We start from the raw sequence: 22,386 nt of genomic DNA on the forward strand, positions 1-22,386 counted from the left end.
TCGGCTTTTCCTCCCAGCTACATACACTTTAAGAAAATATCATTAGATTTATAATATTTACTTCGAGGACTGTTATATATCAATATGTGAAAAATATCACATTCTAATAATTTGTCATAAAATTTGTATTATATCGTGAATTTCAAAAAATGAAAATTATTTGATATCAGAAAGACATTCTTCGTATTCATAATGTAATTCGATATGTCTGATGTGCTCTCATGTCCCACAAAAATACTGTCGAAACGCTCAAAACGCTCATTCCAGATCCTTTAATTTTCATTGGGGATTTTTGAAATCATCGTTCGTCGAACGATATTCAGGTGACCTCGAGCCTTTCATATAAATCAATAGTATCTCGCTATCAGTTATGCGATATTTAATCCGGTTCAACTCATATTTTATTCGATGCCGTATATATTATGACGCCACACAAACTATTCGAAGCCGAATATTCGTCTTCGAATATGCACTATGAACCGACCCTTACTCATTCTGAATTACTTGCTTTTACAATTTATTACGAGTGCAAACTAATATACTATTATTTGTTGTTATTTCTACATTTTGCGAGTTATTCAAATAAATATCATTATTATTATGGATTTCAACAGGAATAGCCCATTATATCAGCAAGTACCAGTAATGAATGAAAATAATTCAGGGTTGAGAAATACTTCTGTCCTAAACTTCAAATGCAGTAATTGAGAGAGTGGATAATTGAATATTATGAATTTTGCTGAGGACCTCTCGCAGAGTCTTAACACTGGACCATATATTCAGTGCTCAGAGCCTGGTTTGTAATGAGTGCTTTAAGAATTATGTTTTTTTATTATATTATTATTACCTAAAAAGAACTTTGACATTCCATACTTGTTGGATTGTTTTAATGGATTATTCTTATGACCTTTGACCTTACCTGCTGTCTTTGCAATAATACTTCAGCTAATTGTTTGCCTGCCTCTGATGCCCTGTTAGTCACCAGACTCCATGGATTGTCAATGGCTGTGAGTGATGCATACGCTGTCGCTGGTAAAGTGAATGCTGCTAACAAACCTATGTCAATGCATTAAACCATAAAAACAATATTGAATTTCATTGTCAGTGAGCTATTTTATAAAAGGCAATATATAAAATTCCTATGTGACCCATGGGCACTGACATCATGGCCATACCAAGACCACCAAGAGATCAGACAAATATCATCAATATTACTGATAATTTATATAATTAAATTATTACACATGGGATTTTCATGTTTTCGAGAACAAAATTTTGAAAGCATTAAATATTTATTGACAGAAACCCTTACAATAACCCTATGAAGGTGCAAAAAACCACCTTTGCTGTAAAAGCTGGTCATGCATGTACCATTTACATTAAATTATATCCATGAAGATCACCCACTTTTCCTCCATATTTTTGCCTTTATCTCAATATGCCACATCTGCCCTCCATGGACCAGACTCATGTCACATACAGGCTTACCTGCCAATACAGTGTATTTCAAGGCTTCTTTGGCTGCTACTGTCATTACTGTATCTAAGATGTACTCCAAGGAGTCTCCTAGCTCTAGCAAGTACTTTGACTCCCATCTCAGTGTGTAGACTTCTTTGGAGGATGCTAAAGCTAGCCAAGGAACTTGAAAATTATCTGCAATGAAGAGACATCAATGTATGGATTATACAGGGTGTGTTAAAATGAAATTAGCTGCAACGCATTACAATTTGCAAAAAACACCCATGGTATGGTGATAAGAACTGAATACACAATATCCACATTTGCATAGTACTAGACATAGAATCCCAAAAACAGCGGTTACATGCAATACACAACATCCACATTTACAAAGTATTATACGTAGCACCCATAGACAGTAGGTGGGAAATGTGTGTGTGCAGTGGGGTTGTGTGTAGTGTGGGTGTATATATTACTCACTCAGTATTTCCTTTGTAAGTGTGCCAGCATGATATGTACAGTCACTGCTACATGTAAATCTCTGCCTGCTGTTAATCTGCGTGTTTCTACTGGGGAACGGTTGGCAGGTAATGTGGTTTAGTTTAGAGTGTTACCGGTTAATGTGCTCAGTGGAAACATATCGGTTCAGAGTGATGCGGTGTGGACACCCGGCAACCATGATCCACCTCATGAGGTAGACCATGTGGTGTGACACCCGGTACTTCTGTCAGTGGAAACACAACGGTTAACGGTTGCTGGGTGTTGAACTTCTTTTATGTACATTTTATGTATCACATCGTGACCTTAAAAGCAGCTTGGGGGTCAGGAAAATATTTTCAGTACTTCCGGTACACACCACAACCCTTATTTTAAGCATCAGTAGAAACATGCTGGTTGTGGCCTAAATCGCATTGTGGGTTACCAGGTAATAGCGGGTAAAAATACAGAGTGCTCAGTGTAAACACGCAGATTGTCTTAAATGTGTTGGTGTGTGTGTAGTGAGTGGGTGTAGGGGGCATGGGGGTAGGTGGGTGTATGTACTACTCACTCAGTCTTTCCTTTGTAAGCCAGCCTGAAACAACTACTGCTACATGTAAATCTCTGCCTTCTGTTAATGTTTCAAATTCAAACTCCTCTAGCTCACCAATTCGCTTCTTCATTTTATAACCTGAAACAAGAATAAATTAGTTGAAATTAAGTTTCTGACCTCTGTCTGACCTTTGACCCCACAAGTTTAAAGTAACACGTATGGTCATGGTCAATCATGGTTGTGACCAAGTTGAGTCAGTATTTCTGATGAATCCACATATGTGAAAATATTGGATCCAAAACATAATAATGATAACATTGGATGCTTTAACTTAAGCCCATGGTCTTGCAATAAATTTAAAAATATTGGACTCAACTACATCTCAGAATACACCAAAATGTATTAGGAATCAGCGGTCGAATTCGATGGTATCGCATCGCATTTTGCGATGCAGTTTCCATCAACTGCTATGCACTTTTCCAAAATGCATCGCTAAAAGTGCAATACATAAATTAGAGCTAAATTTCAAAAACATCCCCCAGTCGGTATTTGCTCATTCTCGTTACATCTAAGATAATTATGCTGTATTCCGTTGCAAAAATAAGACAAAGCAATGTTGGGTACCATATTGCGGAATCTGTTGTGGTTGATTGCTTATGTCATGCTTATGTTTACTAGCGTTACTACCCCAATTATGCGAGAGAATGTCGCCATTGCACGCACTAACTATACACAAAATCATAACACGTGTTCCTGGTGAAGGGAGTTACCAAAACCATAAAATCAGCGACCTTCGGAAGCTTGCAATATTTTTACGGCGATGAGATAATGTCAAGAGTTTACTGAAGACCTAATCTGGTTTTATCGTTTTTGAAGGGTTTTTTCATCTGTGTTATCAGGTTTGCAAAATTGCAACATTATTTTTCAATGCTCATTCCTCGCGGTAAAAGTATAGGCCTACCCTTTTTTTCAAATGCTATGATCCTGCTTCGTGCATATAATTATATTTGCTAATTGCCCTCAAACTCTGCCCTTGAGCGTCACATGTGATCATCTGGGGGGTTTTATAGCCGAGATTTGATGACAATGACAGAAGTTGTAGATTCGCTACGCAAATACAAATATTGCATAGCATTTTTCTTTTTTTGCATAGCAAAATAACTGCTATGCAAAATTTGGAAACTGCTATACAAACATGTGTTTTGCATCGCACAAACTGCTATGCAAAAAAATTGACTGAATTCGAACCCTGTTAGGAATACACCCAGATGTCACTTTAAATATTTGCTCACCAGTTAAGCCTGCTCCTGCCGCTCCAAACACAGAACCAATGATGGCTAGTCCAGCTGCGGTTCCCAGAAATGAAAGACTTGTGCCAAATAATGCAGCTCCTGCTGTTGCTATTAAAGGTGCAGCTAAGCCTCCCGTTAAACCTGTAGGTGCAGGAACAAAGGTACAGGATTACAAAATAATTTAAGGATCAGCTCCTGCTGATATTATTAGAGGTACAACTAAGTCTTTTAATGAGCAAAAAAAATTGGGCCCAGTATTTTCAGTGGTGTATATATACCACACATCGTCATCATCCCTATATCTTCGTGTTAAAAATTGCCATGATAGTACAGCGAATCCTCTCGTTTTTTAACAGCTACGCATCGCGATTTTGTTCGAGATAGGCCGAGCGACTCAGGCTAAGCATACCATGACTATCATATGAGATACCACAGCGTTTCTATATTCTACACATTATTACGATTTGTGCATGTTCTAGTACCCCATATGATGTTTCTATTACAAGAAAAAAATTTGTTTTCAGGTAAAACCAGGGTTTTGTTTCCAGTACACTCACTCGAAAAGCAGTACACTAATTAGCGGGCCTTGCAGCTTGCTGTGGATATGATCTTTTACTGCATTTTTAAAGTAAAAAATTTGAAATCCAAAGTAAAAATTGAGATATATTTAATTTTGAGAATGACAATTATACTTTATAGGTATAAAGGCAGCGTTTAGCCCATTTAGTTAAGTTCAGGTGCACGTCCTATAACACAATGCATATGTAAACTTTCTTTATCTGTGTCAATAATAGAATATTGATTTCAACGGAGTATTGAGCTGTATGGAAAAAAATATTTATAATACAGGGTGTTGACACTGTGTACCAATAACATAGAACCAAAAAGTACTGACTCTCTCATACATTATGGATCAGAATAGTGTACCTCTGGATTATTTCAACAATTGCCAGCAAACTTCTATTTGAAGAGCATGGTTGTTTGCATTCTGCGTCCAACACATGGTGCCAAAATGCACACTGAGCGCTGCAAGCTTTTGTAACCCTCAGGTTTAAATACGCCAAGCATTGCTCCACTTCAGGCTTTAGCCATTAAATTGCGGTGGTACACTATTTGCTCTCCATGAGTGACAAACAAAAATTTACCATAGCATTACACATATCAACTTTACTTGGATGACTGCGTACTATGCAATTAGCAATTTATTAAGGGCATAGTAAAAGTGAATTTTGGTATTAAACAGGCCACAAAGAAGATGCACACTGTAATTTTAGTTGATTTCTGCCAGTAAGTGAATTGGACTTGCCCAGTAAGAGGGGGTAGGGGGCACTATTCCCCATGCCCCCACCCACTGAAATTGTATTTACCCCTAGTACTAGTACACAAGGTTACAACATGTCACTGCTAATCTCTTACCTATGAGAGCACCTCCACCAACAGCTGCGGCACCAATCATCAAGTATCGTTTCACTTTCCTCTTCTTCTCTGTGTCTGCTTTCTCCTTCTTTTCCTCCCTGTTAATTCAAATCATTCATTCAAATTAATATTCATGTAATATTTGCATAAACATGCACTCTAACCGGAGATTACCAATTTCTGAAAAAATGGACAAAAAGGAGTGGGTGTGGTTGAATTTTGCATTTTCAGTTATATATAATGGTTCAAGTAATACATGTATACATGTATAAATCTATAAAATCTATAAAATAAAAATATCATAAGCTATCCCCCTAAATATTACCACCTCTTCCCCTAAAACGGAACTTTGTGAAAAAAATATTTGAAACCTGAGTTGAAGAGAGAATTGTAGCTTTTATTCTCAGTTAGGTCAAAGTAAAAGATTGAACTATGTTTCATCTGGCAAAACAAAATAATATTTTTGTCTAAAAGCAGGAGTAGGGATTGAGTACCTATGTTTGTTTACTGTCATATATACTGCAGGGCCTCTTCTAGGGGAAAATACTTATTTCTTTGCCCGCTTCTCTCAAGTTTGTGTTCAAGTGAAAGGTTCTCCTTGTTGAGCCAAAACGTGTCTTTAATTATAATACCTGAGAATAAAAGTATTATTTACATGGTAACTTGAGTTACTTGACAGTTAACAATATTTCATCACAATACAACTTGGGGTACATACTACAGCAAGGTTAAAAAAGATTAGAGATATATAAAGAAATCTAAAACATAGAATATAGAAAGAGGTATATATCAGGAATATATTGAAACTACAGCAATTAAATTCATACATGTATACTAAGTTCTAATTCTTATTACTGTCGAAATTGAAAAGAGAATATTTGCCCCTGTTGGCTTATTGGATTGCCGTCTACTGCCATTCTATTAACAGATGAGGCGGGTATTTTACAGACCCCGTCTTTTGAGGAGTGCGAGTGAGATCGCACACCTTTGCACTCAAATGTCACTTTAATAAAACATAAAAGCTGGAATCAACTTGGTTGATTTTTAACAAATTTAAAAAAATCACAAAATTACAATTTACTATATAGTTCTCAAAGGGCAAAATTTGTAGTTTCTTTGGCCTATTCTGAAATGGTAAAAGATCCACTGGATTTGTGTGCATCTATACCATTTTAGCATAGGCCCAAGGGGTGAAATGCATTTTAACTCATGTCACTATAATGAACTGGGGAGATGGGTAAAACACAATGCAGATTTATATATACCAGTTTAAAGACTATGTATATTTAAAATCACTACTACAAAACAAGAACACTGAGGTACAATTTAAGCAGCTAGCAAATATTGCAATTTCTGTGAAATTGCCATATCAAAGCAAAATATATCACTTTGCTAAAGCAAATACAGGCTACTATTATGCACTTTACAAAACTTTCAATAAGCAATAATATGGCATTCAAATTAGTACACAGTATATATAGCATATATATATATCACATACCTTTTGCCAGTTTTTCTGAGCGATGTTTGGAATATAAAGCAATAGAATGACGGTGAGTATGAAATGGTTATGATAAGATGGGTTTGTTATTGGAAAAGAAATAAGATGAGATGAAAAATGAAAAATAGAAAGGAATAAATAGCTTCTGCATATGCAGAGTTGCAGCATGTACATGTATTTTACAGTGGCATTCATTTATCTAATGGGTGCATCCAAAAACATTTAAATTTTAAAGTGTTCTTATGTATAACTTTAAATGTTTAATTTTTTTAAAGATCCATCAAGAGCTTGTTGCTCCTAAGGACAAATCCAAAACTGTAGATCAATCAGGTGTGGTGTACATTGTACCTTATTCCGTGTTCGGACTGTGACAGTGTGTACATCAGTGAGACAGCACAGGCTCTGGGTGATCAGCTGAACGAACACATGTCACAGAGCAAAAGTGCGGTTAAGAGTTCTGCTGTCGCAGAACATCTTAAGAACACAGGCCACAAATTGGACTCCCCCAATATTAGGATTGTAAAGAAGGAACGCAAGTTCCTAAATAGGAAGATAAATAAGTCTATAGCCATCAGACAGGAGAAACAAGTCAAGCAGCTCAACAGAGACGGGCCGGGATCTTCCGAGAATTTATGACTGTCTTCTAGAAACACCAAAATCATCCAAGTGTGAAGAAGACAGTCGGCCAGTCATTACTGCCTGAGGATGGTAACAGTTACTTGCCAAAAATATTAGCAGGTAAATATTTATTTATTTGCCTTCAGTTTCTGTTGAAAGTTTTAAAATTTTCTTGGTTAATGTTTTATTTGTATATTTATTTACTTTGTCAATTCAGATGTGTTTGGATGCACCGTCAGATATATGAGTGAAACTCATGTAAATAAAAACTATATCAACAACTTGTTTAAAATTGGTTATGAGTAGCATTTATAATGAACAGCTGCTGCATGTATATATCAACTCATTAAATTGATTAGTATGCTACTAATCAATTTAATGAGTTATATCAATTCATTACATTGGGTCAGTAGCATTTATCATGAATAGCTGCTGCATGCATATCAACTTGTTAAATATTATTGATTATGAGTCAGTAGCATTTATCATGTAAAGCTGCTGCATGTGTTTCAGGCATAGGGCTCTGAGACAATTTGTTTTGTCTTACTCTATTATAAATGTTACAACTGTTTAATATAAATGTAGTATCATCAAAATGTAGTTTATATAAATTAGTAAAGTTAATAAACAAGCTATTGAAAACTGCTTATCAACATGAAACCACTAAAAGTCCACATGCGTTACACATGAAAAACCTTTTACTGTAAAAATTGTAACAATCTGTATTGCATTCCTAATAATGCCATAAGCTGATAGGTTGTACAACTACGTATACCACCTATAAGTTTATTCATTCCTGGTGCTATGTGTCTTTCTAAACTCAAAAGGTACTGTAGTACACAGGTATGGCACTGTATTCTAGAAGTAAGTGTTCAAAAGACATGTTTCTGTAAATTCAATACCCATTTTGCTGTGTAGCAAAGCATCATGGGACAAATCTAATATACTATTGTTGCCACAATGCATTATGGGTTCACTATTAGGTACCTTTTGCGTTTGTGTACTTACTCAGATAACTCCACTTCAGATTGCACAAATGTCTGGACTATCCCATCTTCATATCGATTCATATCATCTTCATCGACACCGAGTAACTTGGCCACATGATACGCCATTACACGCATCCGTGCATCGTACTGACCATCTTCTAAGGCAGCGGCAATAAGGTCCTAAATGAGCAACAAATACAAGTGTTTTAACTCTCTCCACAAAGGTGTTGACTGCAGCCAACAAGTTTCAATTAAGTTTCTTCAAAAATTTAAGAATTCTACATTTTCATGACCACATTAGGAATCAGCATGAAAAAAGCATTAGAATTAGTACAAAAAAGTGAGTAGTTCTTGAAATAGCTCATGATATTTTGATAAAATATCTCAAAACTTTGAACTCCTTATGTTAAAGCCTGTGGTCAGCATGCAGAGCATAATAATAATAGCATTACAAAATAATTCCCCAGATGCATACTAGCATCATACTGACTTCCCGTCCCCCCAGCAAAGGGGATGAGGTGATGTAGATGTCAAAACTTAGGAACACGATGTATGCCTTTTAGGGAATGGACCAAATGATTGATGACATCCTATTTTAACAAAACTAGTAGTTTGCTAAGGGTTTTTCAAAGATTTGTAGCAGATTTCTCTTAGCTTAACAGGTGCTGAAAATGGAATATCTTATAGGAATAAAGACCAATCGAACATATTCTTGTTTATGCCATAATATTGTAGTCTTTCAACCCTTTCATAACTTCAGTTGTGTAACTTACGAAAATTCCCGCTAAAAAGTGGTTCTCTTAATTTTTGAAAATCTGGATTTTTCGTACTGATCATACTATAATGATCACCAGACAATAATGTTCTAATCACACTATAGACTGTATTGACATGAGACGTCAATTGCTAGGCAATTCCGGTCATATGCCCACGGATATGTTGTGTTCAGTACGGTGTACCATGAGGAACATGCTAACTTAAAATAATTTTTGCAAACTTTGATATTTTTTTACAAACTCAAATGATTTTTTACAAACTCGAATAATTATTACAAACTTTAATTTTTGTTGTTGCAAACTTTAATATAATGTATTGTGCATGTAGAGGCCCATTTATTGTGTGTATTTAGATCACGCAGGGGGCGCACCATTAGATTCTCAGGGTGCATGGGAGTTTGGGTCAGGCAGAATTTTTTTTGTATTTTTTTATCGCCTCCAAAGGGAGGATTTATTTTCACCGCCTTTTTTTATTTATTTATTTATTTTTCAATTATAATGTATATCTTTATACAAAGTTGGGTGGGAGAAATTTGTTTTACTCACCAGTGAGGCAAAAAAAATTTCCATCCCACTATGTGGGCGAAGTTGTTTTTTCGTCTCACTTGTGGGCAAATTTTTTTTTCTTCAAAAACCTCCCATGCCCCTTGGAAATCAAATGGTGCGCCTCTTAACAACAATTGGGCGTTATTAATACAACATTAATGTTTTTAAGCAAATAAAATTCCAAAATATGGTACGTTTTCTGACTTTGCTTGCCACGTGGTAAGCCTATGTTGAGGTTGCGATTATATGTAAAAAAACTTCAAGATGGATACCAACAAGTCGTGTGGCCGAGCGGTCTAAGACCCTTCTTTAAAAAAAATCATATCGCATCGCAAGATAGACTCAATCTCGATAGCCTGAGTCTCGCTGGGAGTCTTGCTCTCTCGTGAAAGTCGAAAGTTTGCAAAAAATATTTCAAGTTTGTAAAAATTATTTGAGTTTGTAGAAAGTTATTTGAGATTGTAAAAAAATTATTAGAGTTTGTAAAAAAAAATATTTGAGTTTGTAGAAAATCATTTCAGTTTGCAAAAAAATATTTGAGTTTGTGAAAAATTATTTTAAGTTTGCATGTCCCTCATGGTACACCGTAGTTCAGGGACCGTGCTTTTAAAAAACCCGCCAGATCGCAATCAGGCCATTGACCTGTGTAGTGGTCATACGTTGCTCGCTCAACCATAACATCATGACTGTCCCTTATAGATACTCATTAATAATGCATTGCATCAGGTCATGGACTCTATTCAATAATTTTAATCCTTTCTTGAGGTCAATAGATGAAAGGGAGACCTTGAAAAACAGATGCTTGTTTCTAGATAATATTTTATCATCCAAGCTGGTGATCTAGGATATTTCTAGGAGGCGACACTTATTAATTCATACCGCTCACACCTTTCTTCATCCAATGGACTTTGGGGAACTGCTGAGATAATAAGTGGATGTTACAATCTAATCGGCTACAATCGGCATAGTTGATGATATCTGATTCTGATAATTCACTAGTAGCAGCGAAATTACAGCGCTTTGTATCCTCTGGTGCACTATATAAATCTTGTATGGATTCATGTTATTTATTAATTTTATAAATATTTCTTGTAAACACAATCTAATGTGGTGCTCACTACATGTAGAAGGCCTGGTCTGCAAATGTTCAGTGCATAAATCTAGTAAAGATAAAGCTTCATATGTTTAGTGTAATCAAATGAAATACCAAAGCTGGATATTATACAATCGTGATGCATTCCTTCTTGTTATGGACGACAAGTATTAACTTTGATATTATTATGGCAATATCCATTCCCTTCTCAATTGATTACCGGTATGCTTTCTTTTCGAAAAATAAACCATGAGGCCTAGAGGCCATGATATAAACCTATATTCGGTATGCGGAAACCTTCCACGGTTAGGCGGCGCTTGCACTCGCATATTCGCTAAACTGCCGCCTCCTTCATTTGCCAACCTTTATCGAGGGGCGTGTTTGAGGTTTATAGTCATACATGTAGGCCTACCATTTTTCACCCTGATGTGGCAGTCAACGTCAACAGCGTTGAAGCAGCTGTTTCGCTCGGCGCATCTATGTGGCGTCTTAAGCGTGTGCATGTGTACACCAGCGCTTTGACCGAACGCTAGAAATTATTTGGCTGTGCCCAATTAGATGCTCACTGTACTGACATCACTACCACATCAGGATGAAAAATCGCATATCGCAAACCAGCCAAATTTGTCATAGGTTTGAATTGCTAATAGGAAAACCGTGAATATATGGTCTCAAACTCTGAAACATCTGAGCAGAAACGTGTCCTTTTTACTGGTTTAAAGTGAGTCTGTAGCTGTCGCCATCTTTGGAATTAATACAACATTCTCTGGCCAAACATCGGGTTAAATGTAAGTAAATAGTTAAAATCGTCTAAATTCAATAATATCAAACAGCCACGGACATTAAGTCAAGGCTACATGAGAAGTTTGGGGTAGGTCATGCATTTCCTTGGTATAAAAAACAGCCAAAAGGATGTCCAAAATTCCCTCTTTTTGTCACAACGCGATTTATTACGAAACAGCATTTTCATAGGGCATACGCTGGTTCTTTCAATTCTAGTTTAAAATCTGTTCGTCACATGCAGTCTGATTTGGTATCTATGTTTTCATCAAAGTCTTGGGAACTAATGTGGACAGTTGTTTTGTTTAAAAACGGATACTGTTTAAAATATCAGTATTTCTGTGAGCGACATTTTGAGTGTGTAAAATGCATTGAAAATTGTCGGCTAAAGAGTGCATAAATTAAAATCGTGAACAGTAATAGCAACAATAACTATCTACATTCCAAGCGGAAATGCTTTTCATAAGCATACCACCTATTTTTGGGCAATCGCTGCAACCGAAATATGAAATTCCAGGCCATCTGTAAAAAAGAGCGTGAGCATATTTGTGACGTGTCATGTCAAAAGGAGACACTTTTGGGCAGGATCGTAAATGGAGAAATAGTCAAAAATCTGCCCGGGTGTGATTTTTTCACAATTTGGGTTTGTTGTGAATTTGTGATGTTATTAATGTTTAAAATATTGTCTGATAGTTTCAGACCGAATATAACTGGCATCTTGTATTTTTTGAGACATTTGTCAAGGTAATTCCTACTCTCAACATTGTCAATAATATTTTTAAAGGCCGATATCTCAATTTCCAATTTTATAATACCATAACTTACGAAATCAATATCTTCTCTTAGGAATGTCCGATTTCATTAGGGAAAACGGCGTTGTGGAGCAAAATATCTCGCTATTTAAGATATGTAAAAACCTCAAAATTGATAACCTGCCCAAAAGTGTCTCCTTTTGACATGACACGTCACATTTGCTATGAACTTGGGACATCACAACACATGTTTTAATTGGTGTCAGACCTATTTTAATGATACGATAATTATGCCCCCAATAATGGCTTTCATTTGAACTATTATTTGTTAAAATGTTATTTTTACTTTTTGAGAAATTAATGAATTTATCGAAAAACTCTACGGAGAGTGTCACCTTGACAGCTACTTCCCTTAAGGGAATTACAGTCACCTGAGGCACTACATTGTATGTTAGGTTAGGCAAGATTGGTGTCATCTAAATGTCTATACAAATCCCAGGCTGCAATTCTCCTAGCTTCTCATCCAAGAACTAAAGCATGGTTCTCTCACTTTAATAGGTAGTGAAAATGGCATATTGTTCAAGGGACTTTTACGGCACTCACCTGAGGCACTATTTGTGGTTGGGTGAGATTGGTGTCTTCTTTAATTGTTTCAACAAATCCTCTGCAGTTCTCTTCTTCTAGTCTCTCATCCAGGAATTGTAGCATGGTTCTCTCAGATTGCTTCTGTAACTTCAAATGTTTGCACAAGTTTCGCACGGTTTTCTGTTTCCAATTTCTGTAAATTAAACATAACAAAAAATGTTATTTTAACTAGTAAGAAGTAAAAAAGATATGATAAAGAAAACCATTATTTTCACTGCACAACATAAACATGTAGATATAAGGCACCTTCAGCTATAATTGTGTATAGTTTGGGTATGTTTACTGATGTGTTTCCATTAGGCCAAAAAAAAAAAAGGTTCGTCTCAAAGCTGCGTGCGTATTTGTAAATCATGCAATTTGGAAAAAAAATGCGGAAATTTTTTTTATTACAAAAAAAAAACATTTTATATTTTTTTCCAGAAAAAAATCGGCGAAAATCAGACTTTTTTTTCAAAATTTTCTCGCCGTGATTCTAAACCAACTATCTCGCTTTTTAAGAAAGTTTCCAAGCAGTGCACTTACTATAAAAATGTTGCTTTATGCCATAAAAGTTCGCGAATTCAATAAAATGCAGTTCCGACTTCGCCAAAGTGCAGAATTCAGCAGCATTGCAAGCACATGGATGAGTGTAAAAACTCAATAAAAACTGACATTTCATTTCAAATGAGTTCAAGTTTAGGCCAAATATCATTATATTAATCGAATTAGTGGAATATTTTGACTATAAAACATAATTCATGGTCAAATTTTTGTCACTTTTTCTTCGACTCACGCCGCACACCGTCGACGTCCTATACGATAAATATAAATTTAATACTCCGTTGGTGAGCGACGGGCGAGTGGTAATGAGCGACAGGCGAGTGGTATTTCACTGAACGCAAGAAAAGGAGTTCTATCTGATTGGCTAGCAATCGATCGCTTAAGTCGCTCAGTAGTCAACTACAAACTCATGCATTCAATTCGATTGAAATCGATTATTCTATTATTGACGAAGATAAAGAGCGTGATAGTGTGTCAATAATGTACATTGTATTGCAGCTGGATTCTACATGCATTCCTTTATATTATTATTTCTCAAAGAGTTGAATATGATCACAATTTTTACCCAGGATTTCAAATTTTTACCGCAAATTGCAGTTAAACATATCCACAGCAAAATACCGGTCCTCACTAATTAGTACATTTAATTTCCAGTTAGTACATTTAAACGAAACCTGTGATTTACGTGACAACAAATAAAATTTTCTTACAATAGAAATATCATATGGGATACTGATATGGTAGGCCGCAACCGCCACAACGTGGAGCTGCTACGCGTAGCTGACTTTTTGTTCCGTGGAGCCAAATTGACCAATCATGTTAGAGTTTTTCATTACTCGGAGGTAAAACTGACCAATCAAGTACGACTTACTCATTACGTGAAGCTTAATTTAGTCATTAAGAATTTGCCAGACGAAGCTTCACGTAGTTGCAAGATATCCTCGGTCACGATAGTTATGATTCAAAAAGTAATTTATGAAAAGTACGAACCGACTTATCATTAAGATGGACATGCACTCACAAGAAACTCATACAGTATTGTACACAACTATATAGCTAGGCAGAGTGGTGGTAAACCATGCACACAATTCTGCGATCTGCAGTGTATCGCCGGGAGCTGATTTGTACATCTTGCGCGGCGTGGCCTGCGGAATTCGACCTTCAGCAAACCATTTCGGATTTACTTTATATACTAGTAGTAGGCCATACCAAGGAAGATTTATATGGAAGCGTCAATAAATAATTTGCATGAGCCGCAGTGTTATTCAAATAGCGTATTGTTATTTAAATTTGCTCCCTGGTCTTATAGAGTGCGGTATTCATGGCATGCAGAGGGAGCATGGTTAGTGTGCAGGTATGGCAATGTTGTTGGATGGGTGGCATGCGTATATCACCTTTCTGCTGTACCGTATAAGCTGGTATATTTCGTATATCATTCCGTTATAAAAAATGAGTATTATATTAAATGTTTTAAGTGCATAAACTTTGAAATTTACCTGATTTTGAAGTGCAGAGCTCCGAAATTTAGCTAAGTAGGGTGATGTGAAATTCCAGTGCCGTGTGACCCCCTCTGCGTATTAGAATTTATATTCAAATAATACTGAATTCTAACAGATAAATGTGCACTAACCACAATTTATCAGCATTTAAAAGAGATGTTAATTAACGAAGATAAATACTCGAGAATACAAATGACAATTAACTATATATGTAAAAGTACACCACATTTCGCCAAAATTCATTCTAGAAACGCTTGCTGTTAGAATAAGAAAAATTTTAATGCTAAATTATTGCACATTCTAGGGAAGCGTGGTTACTGTTTTGAAATAACCGAGTGAGAGGGTTTTCCAGAAAGAAGTTTTCCTGTCAAAACTGAAGCATCCTCTGTATAAAAGAAAATATGAATATTAACTGCACATCATATATAACTATTCGTGATACCCAATTGTGGCATATTTGAGGTCGTTTATGAGGCAGAGAATTTTATTTCAATTTTATATACGCCAAAATATTTTTTTAATTGAGCAAGAATACGGATTGAAAAAACGTTAAAAATACTATGTATAAATAACATTAGACCACGGCAAAAGATTACTGTTTCGTTTTTATGGTATTCTAATCTTTTATTTCCCGAAGAAACATTTGGGGTCTAAAATGGATTTTTTATGTAATTGATAAAAACATCGAACGTGTATACAAGAAAAATGGTAGGTTCCTCTATAGTATTTAACTGACCATGCTAATGTACTGACACCGTTAGTGCTCAGCACTATGTCGAGTCGTGTGATTTCGGTGTTAAAAGCAAACTTTCACTTGATTTTGTCTCTTGTGGGGGTAAATAATGGGAAAAAAGATGTTTTCATTTTTTTTATTTCGTGTGAAGTTGTTAAATCCAAGATGTCCGCCAAAATCCTATAAAACTGACTGACATATGCAAAAAAAGCTATATATCACTCTCAAAATATGCTAAAAATGTAAATTTCAAACACTGGAACTATGTAGGCTTGTGTCAGACACTCAAAGAAAGATTTAATATTTCAGGGTAAGTGGTAAAATCCAAGATGGCCACCAAAATCCTATAAAACTGACTGACACATGCAAAAAAAGCTATATATCGCTCTCAAAATATGCTAAAAATGTAAATTTCAAACACTGGAACTATGTAGCCTTATGTCAGACACTCAAAGAAAGATTCGGGGTAAGTGGTAAAATCCAAGATGGTGGCCAAAATCCTATAAAACTGACTGACACATGCAAAAAAAGCTATATATCGCTCTCAAAATATGCTAAAAACGTAAATTTCAAACACTGGAACTATGTAGCCTTGTGTCAGACACTCAAAGAAAGATTTAATATTTCAGGACAAGTGGTAAAATCCAAGATGGCCACCAAAATCTTGTAAACCTGACTGACAAATGCAAAAAAAAAAGCCATATACCGCTCTCAAAGTCCCGCTCAAAGTATGCTCAAAATTAGCATTGTGTCATCCACTCAAAGATAACTTTAATATTCTAGAATTATGATTATTATTCAATATGGCGACCAATATGGCTGCTTATATACTGTATATAAATGCATGAGTTTGTTTTTATGATCACGTTTCCAAGTGATTATGTCTTTAAACCAAAAGCACAATGTTTTATATAACCAGACCCCTTGCCAGGTCCAAGATGGGCGACATATCAGATACAGTACCTACTCATGACACTAGTACATGGTTATACACCACTAATAGGCCTGGGCGATGCATGGAAATGATGAACTATTTGTTTGCGTGGCATCTGAAAAGACTGTTTAAAATCACTGTAATTGACCAAGTTATATTGCCAAAAAAGTACATTTTGGGTTTTGATGCTTGAAATGGTATATTTTTCTCATTATATGACACCTTTAGCATATATGCGCCCTATCTAATTAATTGCATCTTTCAGCTTCGAGGGTGCAATGCCATTTTGTTTGCGGTTCAGTGCACTTAAATAAGAAAAGTCTCATTTCAACCTATGTTGAGTTTTTGATCATTTTTGATCATTAAATCATCTAGTTTCACCTGATATTGGTGGCGTTTAACTATATTAAAGCAGGTGAGAGTTCTAAATTTGAGAAAATTTCACCCGAAATCAGCCATTTTGCCATTGACAACAGTGTAATGGGCTTAGGGGTTTAGACTGCGTTATCCTAGATTCACGCCCTTATCGGGGTTAGGGCACCTTATCTGGGGTTTAGACTGCATTATCCTAGATCCACGCTCCTGATCTGGGGTTAGGGCACATTATCTGGGGTTTAGACTGCACTATCCTAGATTCAGGTCCCTTATCTGGGGTTAGGGCACCTCATCTTGGTTTAGATGCCTTATCTGGGATTTAGACTGCCTTATATGGGGTTTGTGTTTCTTATCTAGGGTTTAAGGTGCCGATTTGGGTTTTTAAACTGCCTTATCTGGAGCTTACGTCCCTTATCTGGGGTTTAGATGCCTTATCTGGGGTCTAGACTGTGTTATCCCCAGTTAACATCCCTTATCAGTGGTTAAGGCAGCTTATTTGGGGTTTAGACTGCATTATCCTATATTTACATCTCTTATCTGGGGTTAAGGTGCCTTATCTGGAGTTTAGGCTGCCTTATCTGGGGTTTACGTCCCTTATCAGGGGTTAAGGCGCCATATCTGGATTCAGATGCCTAAAGAATGGATCTGGGATTTAGACTGCCTTATGTATGGTTTACATCCCTTTTTGGGGGTTTTACATCCCTTATGGTTTACATCCCTTATTTGGAGCCTTATGGGGTTTAAATGCCTTATCTGGGGTTTGGACTGTGTTATCCTAGGTTTACGTCCCTCATCTAAAGTTAAGGCGCCTTATCTGGGATTTAGATGCCTTATGTGGGATTTAGATGCCTTATCTGGTGTTTACGTTCCTTATCTGGTGCGAAGGTGCCTTATCTGGGGTTTAAACTGCCTTATCTGGGGTTTACGTCTCTTATCTGGGGTTTACGTCTCTTATCTGGGGTTAAGGCGCCCTATCTGGGGTTTAGGTGCCTTATCTGGGGTTTACAGACCCTTATCGGGGGTTAACGGTCCTTATCTAGAGTTAAGGCACCTTACGTGGGGTTTAGATGCCTTACCTGTGGTTTATGTTCCTTATTTAGGGTTAAGGCACCTTATTTGGGGTTTGGACTGCTTTATCTGGAATCTATGTCCCTATAATCTGGGGTTACGGCGCCTTATCTGGGGTTTAGATACCTTATCTGGGGTTTAGACTGCGTTATGCTAAGGTTAAGATATCTTAGCCCCAGGTAAGGATCGTAAACCCCTGATAGGGCCGTATAAACCACTGATAAGATAAGATAAAGGCTAAATTCTACATTTTAGTGGTGGTTATTTTTAAATTTTGGTGGCCATCTTGGGATTTAAGGTCCTGTGCTGTTTTAGATTATACCAATGGATTTTTAGACCCTGTAAACATGGGTATAGACACCAGCATCATCTTCTAGGACTTTCTGCACCCGAGATATAGCCAAATTAATTTTCAATGGCGGCCATTTTGAAATTTTGGCAGCCATCTTGGAACGATAGGTCAAAGGCAGTTGTAAATTACTCTATTGGATTCCTTGACCCTGAAAACATGGGTATAGACATCAGAATCGTGCTGCTGGGTGCTTCTCTGACCAAGTTATGGTGATTTTAAGGGATTTTGGCGGCCATTTTGAAAAACGCCCTCTACCAAGAGTTCCCCACACTTTTCGATGGTGCAGACCCCTCTCATTTTATTCAGCGTCCTCAAATCTATAAAGAAACACCTTCAAAACTTCTTGTACTCAACCCTAGAATGGGACTTCCATTCTGTATCCTACTAAAGCGCAATTTATGAGTAAAATAATGGCAAATTTTCAATCACGGCGGCCATCTTGGATTTTAGGCACTAAACGGTCTTTAAAAAAATGAAAACATGTTTTATTTCAATCTTTACCTTCCAATGTAATGAAATCAATTGAGAAATTGCTTTTAACAAACAAATCGCACGACTTCCCCTTTATTCAACATAGCGCTGTGCACTACGTGCGAGCACATGTCAAAATCGATATAATGTATTGTCCATATAGACGCGCATTTATCATTTATTATTGTCGGATTAACAACAATTGAGCGCTATTAATACCTGAGACGAATATACCTAGGTATATTCGTCTCAGATTAATACACATTAATGTTTTTAGGCAAATAAAATTCCAAAATATGGTACGTTTTCTGCTTTTGCTTGTCACGTGGTAGTCCTATATTGAAGTTGCGATTTATCTTCAAATAAGTTTCAAATGGATTCCATCAAGACAAGTGGCCGACTGGTCTAAGGCGCTAGGCTCATAGAGCATATCCAAAGCGGCGTGGTCCGCCGTGAGTTCGAACCCCGCCTCTGCCAAACTTTAATAGAAGTAATATTAAAATTTAACTTTTTTTAAATTTCATATTGGGGAAATGTGACTGGGAGAATTTATGTATGGCGTGGAGTGGTGTGATGTAAAAGCTTGTAAACCAACATTGAATCTTAAATGTTGACCATGTGATTTCCCGAACACGTGATATGTCAACATGTGACTAGTCATCAGGCTTTTCAATATTTGGAGTCATTGATCCATAACTGCCTCACAGCCGTGAGTCAATTGTGATTTCTTTACCTACTTATAAAATCAATAATTCATGCCCATGAGCCAAATAAGATTATGTCTGATTCACTGCTGAGATTGATTTTATTTTGCACGAGACATGAATTAGAAACACACGATGAATACGGCGCCATGTTGGAAGGTCAGATGTGGTGTCAAAGGTTTTCTTGACTTGAAATACTACTTGTATTTCATACCTTACATCTGTCCTGCATTTCCATCGCATTACTGACTGCAAGTCCTAATTTCGACATTACTTTTGTAAAAAGTCATTCCCTTCTCAAACTAGCAGACTTTCTGTAAAAAACTAAACACTGGTGCCTGATGGGAAATAGTAGTATCACCGCGTAATTGCTCCTTGGTCTTATGAGGGGCGCTCTACTCGCATTAAACAGGCAGAGTTCGCAAAACTAACGACGTCGTTACTTGCCAACCTTAATTAACATAATCAAGGGATCGAAATGAATTATTCACAACCGATCGATAACTGGCCTCATTTTCTAGCCAAACCAGCAAGCGAGATTGTCATTCAGCTTGCGTGTTTCATAGAACAACCGTGAATTTAGTGCCACCCCCCTGGCCATACATACTGTAGTTACGGTACTGCCCGCTTTTCCTATACACAATACTCAGTGCGCTCACCATTGACGCGTGACCTAGTGTATGTTAGAAGTATTATGCCATTGCCTATATGACGTCACTGTGTAAAAAATAACCAGTCAATATTTAAAGTATTCTCTGAAATTCTAGAAAATGTAGTTTTGTAACATTTCCTAAATTTTTAGCTAATTTAGGTGTTTGGAAATATTGGTACTTTTGTGTTTTAGGAAGGATATGTAAACGACAGATAACACCAAAAAATATGAACAAATTATTTCTAAACCGTGTTAAGTCTGCAAACCATTATGCTTCTCATTTTCAAGAACGCTGGTTAACAATAAGCAGACTATTGTCTCATTTTAAGTAAACAAAAGCCCAGACAGTATTGTTACCTTGCGTTCGCTTTATAATCATTCACCCAACTGGAACTATAATACCAGCTCATTGTTCATTGCACAGGTAAAACAGACACAAGTGCAGTGTGTATTTAACCAGAGAAGATCTGATGTAACATAGTTGAGCTGTTTTCATTGAGTGTTATCTTGGTTTAATAGCTTTTAATGGGGTTTAAGTCCTTCAAAGGTCGTGGTGAATTCTACTGTAGACATGACTGCATCATGATTATTTTAAAGTCAACAACATTCAACAATATGATCACCGTGATAGTATGACAGTATCAGTACCGTGGGTGTCAGTGATCCTGGCCTGACACAGTAGACAAACAAACAAACACGCCACACACATGGTACATGCATGCAAGGTAACATTGACTATACACTAATCAAACAATGGTATTGATCCCGTACAACTGTTGGTGGTTTATTTACATTCGATTCATTTAAAATCCACATAGTAAACATTAATTTTGGCAAGAGTTTTCTCTCTCTGGAACGATGATGCATCAACTGGCTCCGCGTAATGAAAAGATCTAACATGATTGGTCAATTTAGCTCCATGGTTTAAAAGTAAGCTACGGCGTAGCAGCTCCATCGTTAGGCGGTTACGGCCAGCCATATACTGATCATGCGAAAATCGTAAAACATAGAATAGAAACAGTGTGGCCGGCTCTCAAAATCTCAAATTGTATGCATAGCCTGAGTCGCACGGCCTAGCCTGAGTCGCACGGCCTATCTCGAACAAAATCACCATGCGTAGTTGTTGAAAATCGTGAGGATTTATCGTACTACCACGGCAATTTTTAACACGAAGATATAGGGATGATGACGGTGTGCGCCGGGCCGGCAGTTCAGTGAGTTATTCACAAATTACATGACAATCTATACTGACCTAATCTGATCAACAGAGGGCCAGGTAGGCAATTTTTTTAAATTTTTTTATTATTTTCGTATTTTCGGGCGTTAAAAAAAAAAAAAAAATCGCATTTCGCATTTGTTTTTAAATTTCTCGTCAGCTTTGAGACAAACCTTTTTTTTTTTTTGGCCTTATATAGATTGTATTCAATAATATGTCACCATAACAGAGTCATCCTCATTTAAATAAATTTCTGTCCTCCATACGGTAACACGGGGCAAGTCGCATGATGATACAATAAAACAGGTTATAGGTATGAATGGTTGTGGAATCGATCTAGAGACCTGTCCATCTGTCATCTTAAGTTTTCTTAGAACTGTCCTCCAACATGGTTGTCATTTCAATTGTTATACCGTTCCGGTTGGTTTATTGCATACACTCTATAGTGCCATTTTTTGATTTTTCAATCAGATGTCGATTCGATTTTGATTTAGAATAGAGTGTGTGCCGAAATATAAGTGAAAGGATGTAAAATATTAGACTTAGTTCCATACTCCCTCTGTGTACGACTTTAGCTAAATCTTCCACAGGGGGAATGTGAATGTCAAATGGAATATGCCATTACCTGTGCCATTTATCTTCATATAAAAGTGATAGACTTATAGCACACACTGACACATATGCAAACGTCCCGGCATCACTTAGAACCTCTCGGAGGGGTTTACTTTTCAACTCATCTGGAATGTCTGCTGCACCATCAGAACTGGCTTCACTACCTGCAATACAAGAGTAAACAAAACATCAATTTTGGGAAGCAAAAAAGAAATTGGGCAGTTATGGCCAATACTGCAAAGGGCATGGCTGTGTGGTCTCTTTGAAATTGGAATATTGTATACTCATACAAAGATTCTTATTTGCTTGGCCAATTCCATTTACATACACTATT

The 22,386-nt window shown here is 36.7% G+C and overlaps 1 protein-coding gene across 1 annotated transcript in view; it reads right to left on the minus strand.

The window, feature by feature from the left end:
• The window catches only part of LOC140156836 (transmembrane and coiled-coil domain-containing protein 4-like), a 52,879-nt gene that overhangs the window by 15,732 nt on the left and 14,761 nt on the right, over positions 1-22,386 (minus strand). The window contains exons 2-9 of the mRNA XM_072179831.1: positions 22,066-22,216; positions 12,855-13,029; positions 8,324-8,484; positions 5,197-5,294; positions 3,781-3,921; positions 2,507-2,626; positions 1,489-1,653; positions 920-1,056 (exon numbers count right to left, since the gene is read on the minus strand). Coding sequence (XP_072035932.1) covers positions 920-1,056; positions 1,489-1,653; positions 2,507-2,626; positions 3,781-3,921; positions 5,197-5,294; positions 8,324-8,484; positions 12,855-13,029; positions 22,066-22,216 — 1,148 coding nt within the window. The remainder of the gene's footprint in view (positions 1-919; positions 1,057-1,488; positions 1,654-2,506; positions 2,627-3,780; positions 3,922-5,196; positions 5,295-8,323; positions 8,485-12,854; positions 13,030-22,065; positions 22,217-22,386) is intronic.

Source organism: Amphiura filiformis, chromosome 7 (genome assembly GCF_039555335.1).
Source record: "Amphiura filiformis chromosome 7, Afil_fr2py, whole genome shotgun sequence".
Taxonomy (NCBI): Eukaryota; Metazoa; Echinodermata; class Ophiuroidea; order Amphilepidida; family Amphiuridae; genus Amphiura; species Amphiura filiformis.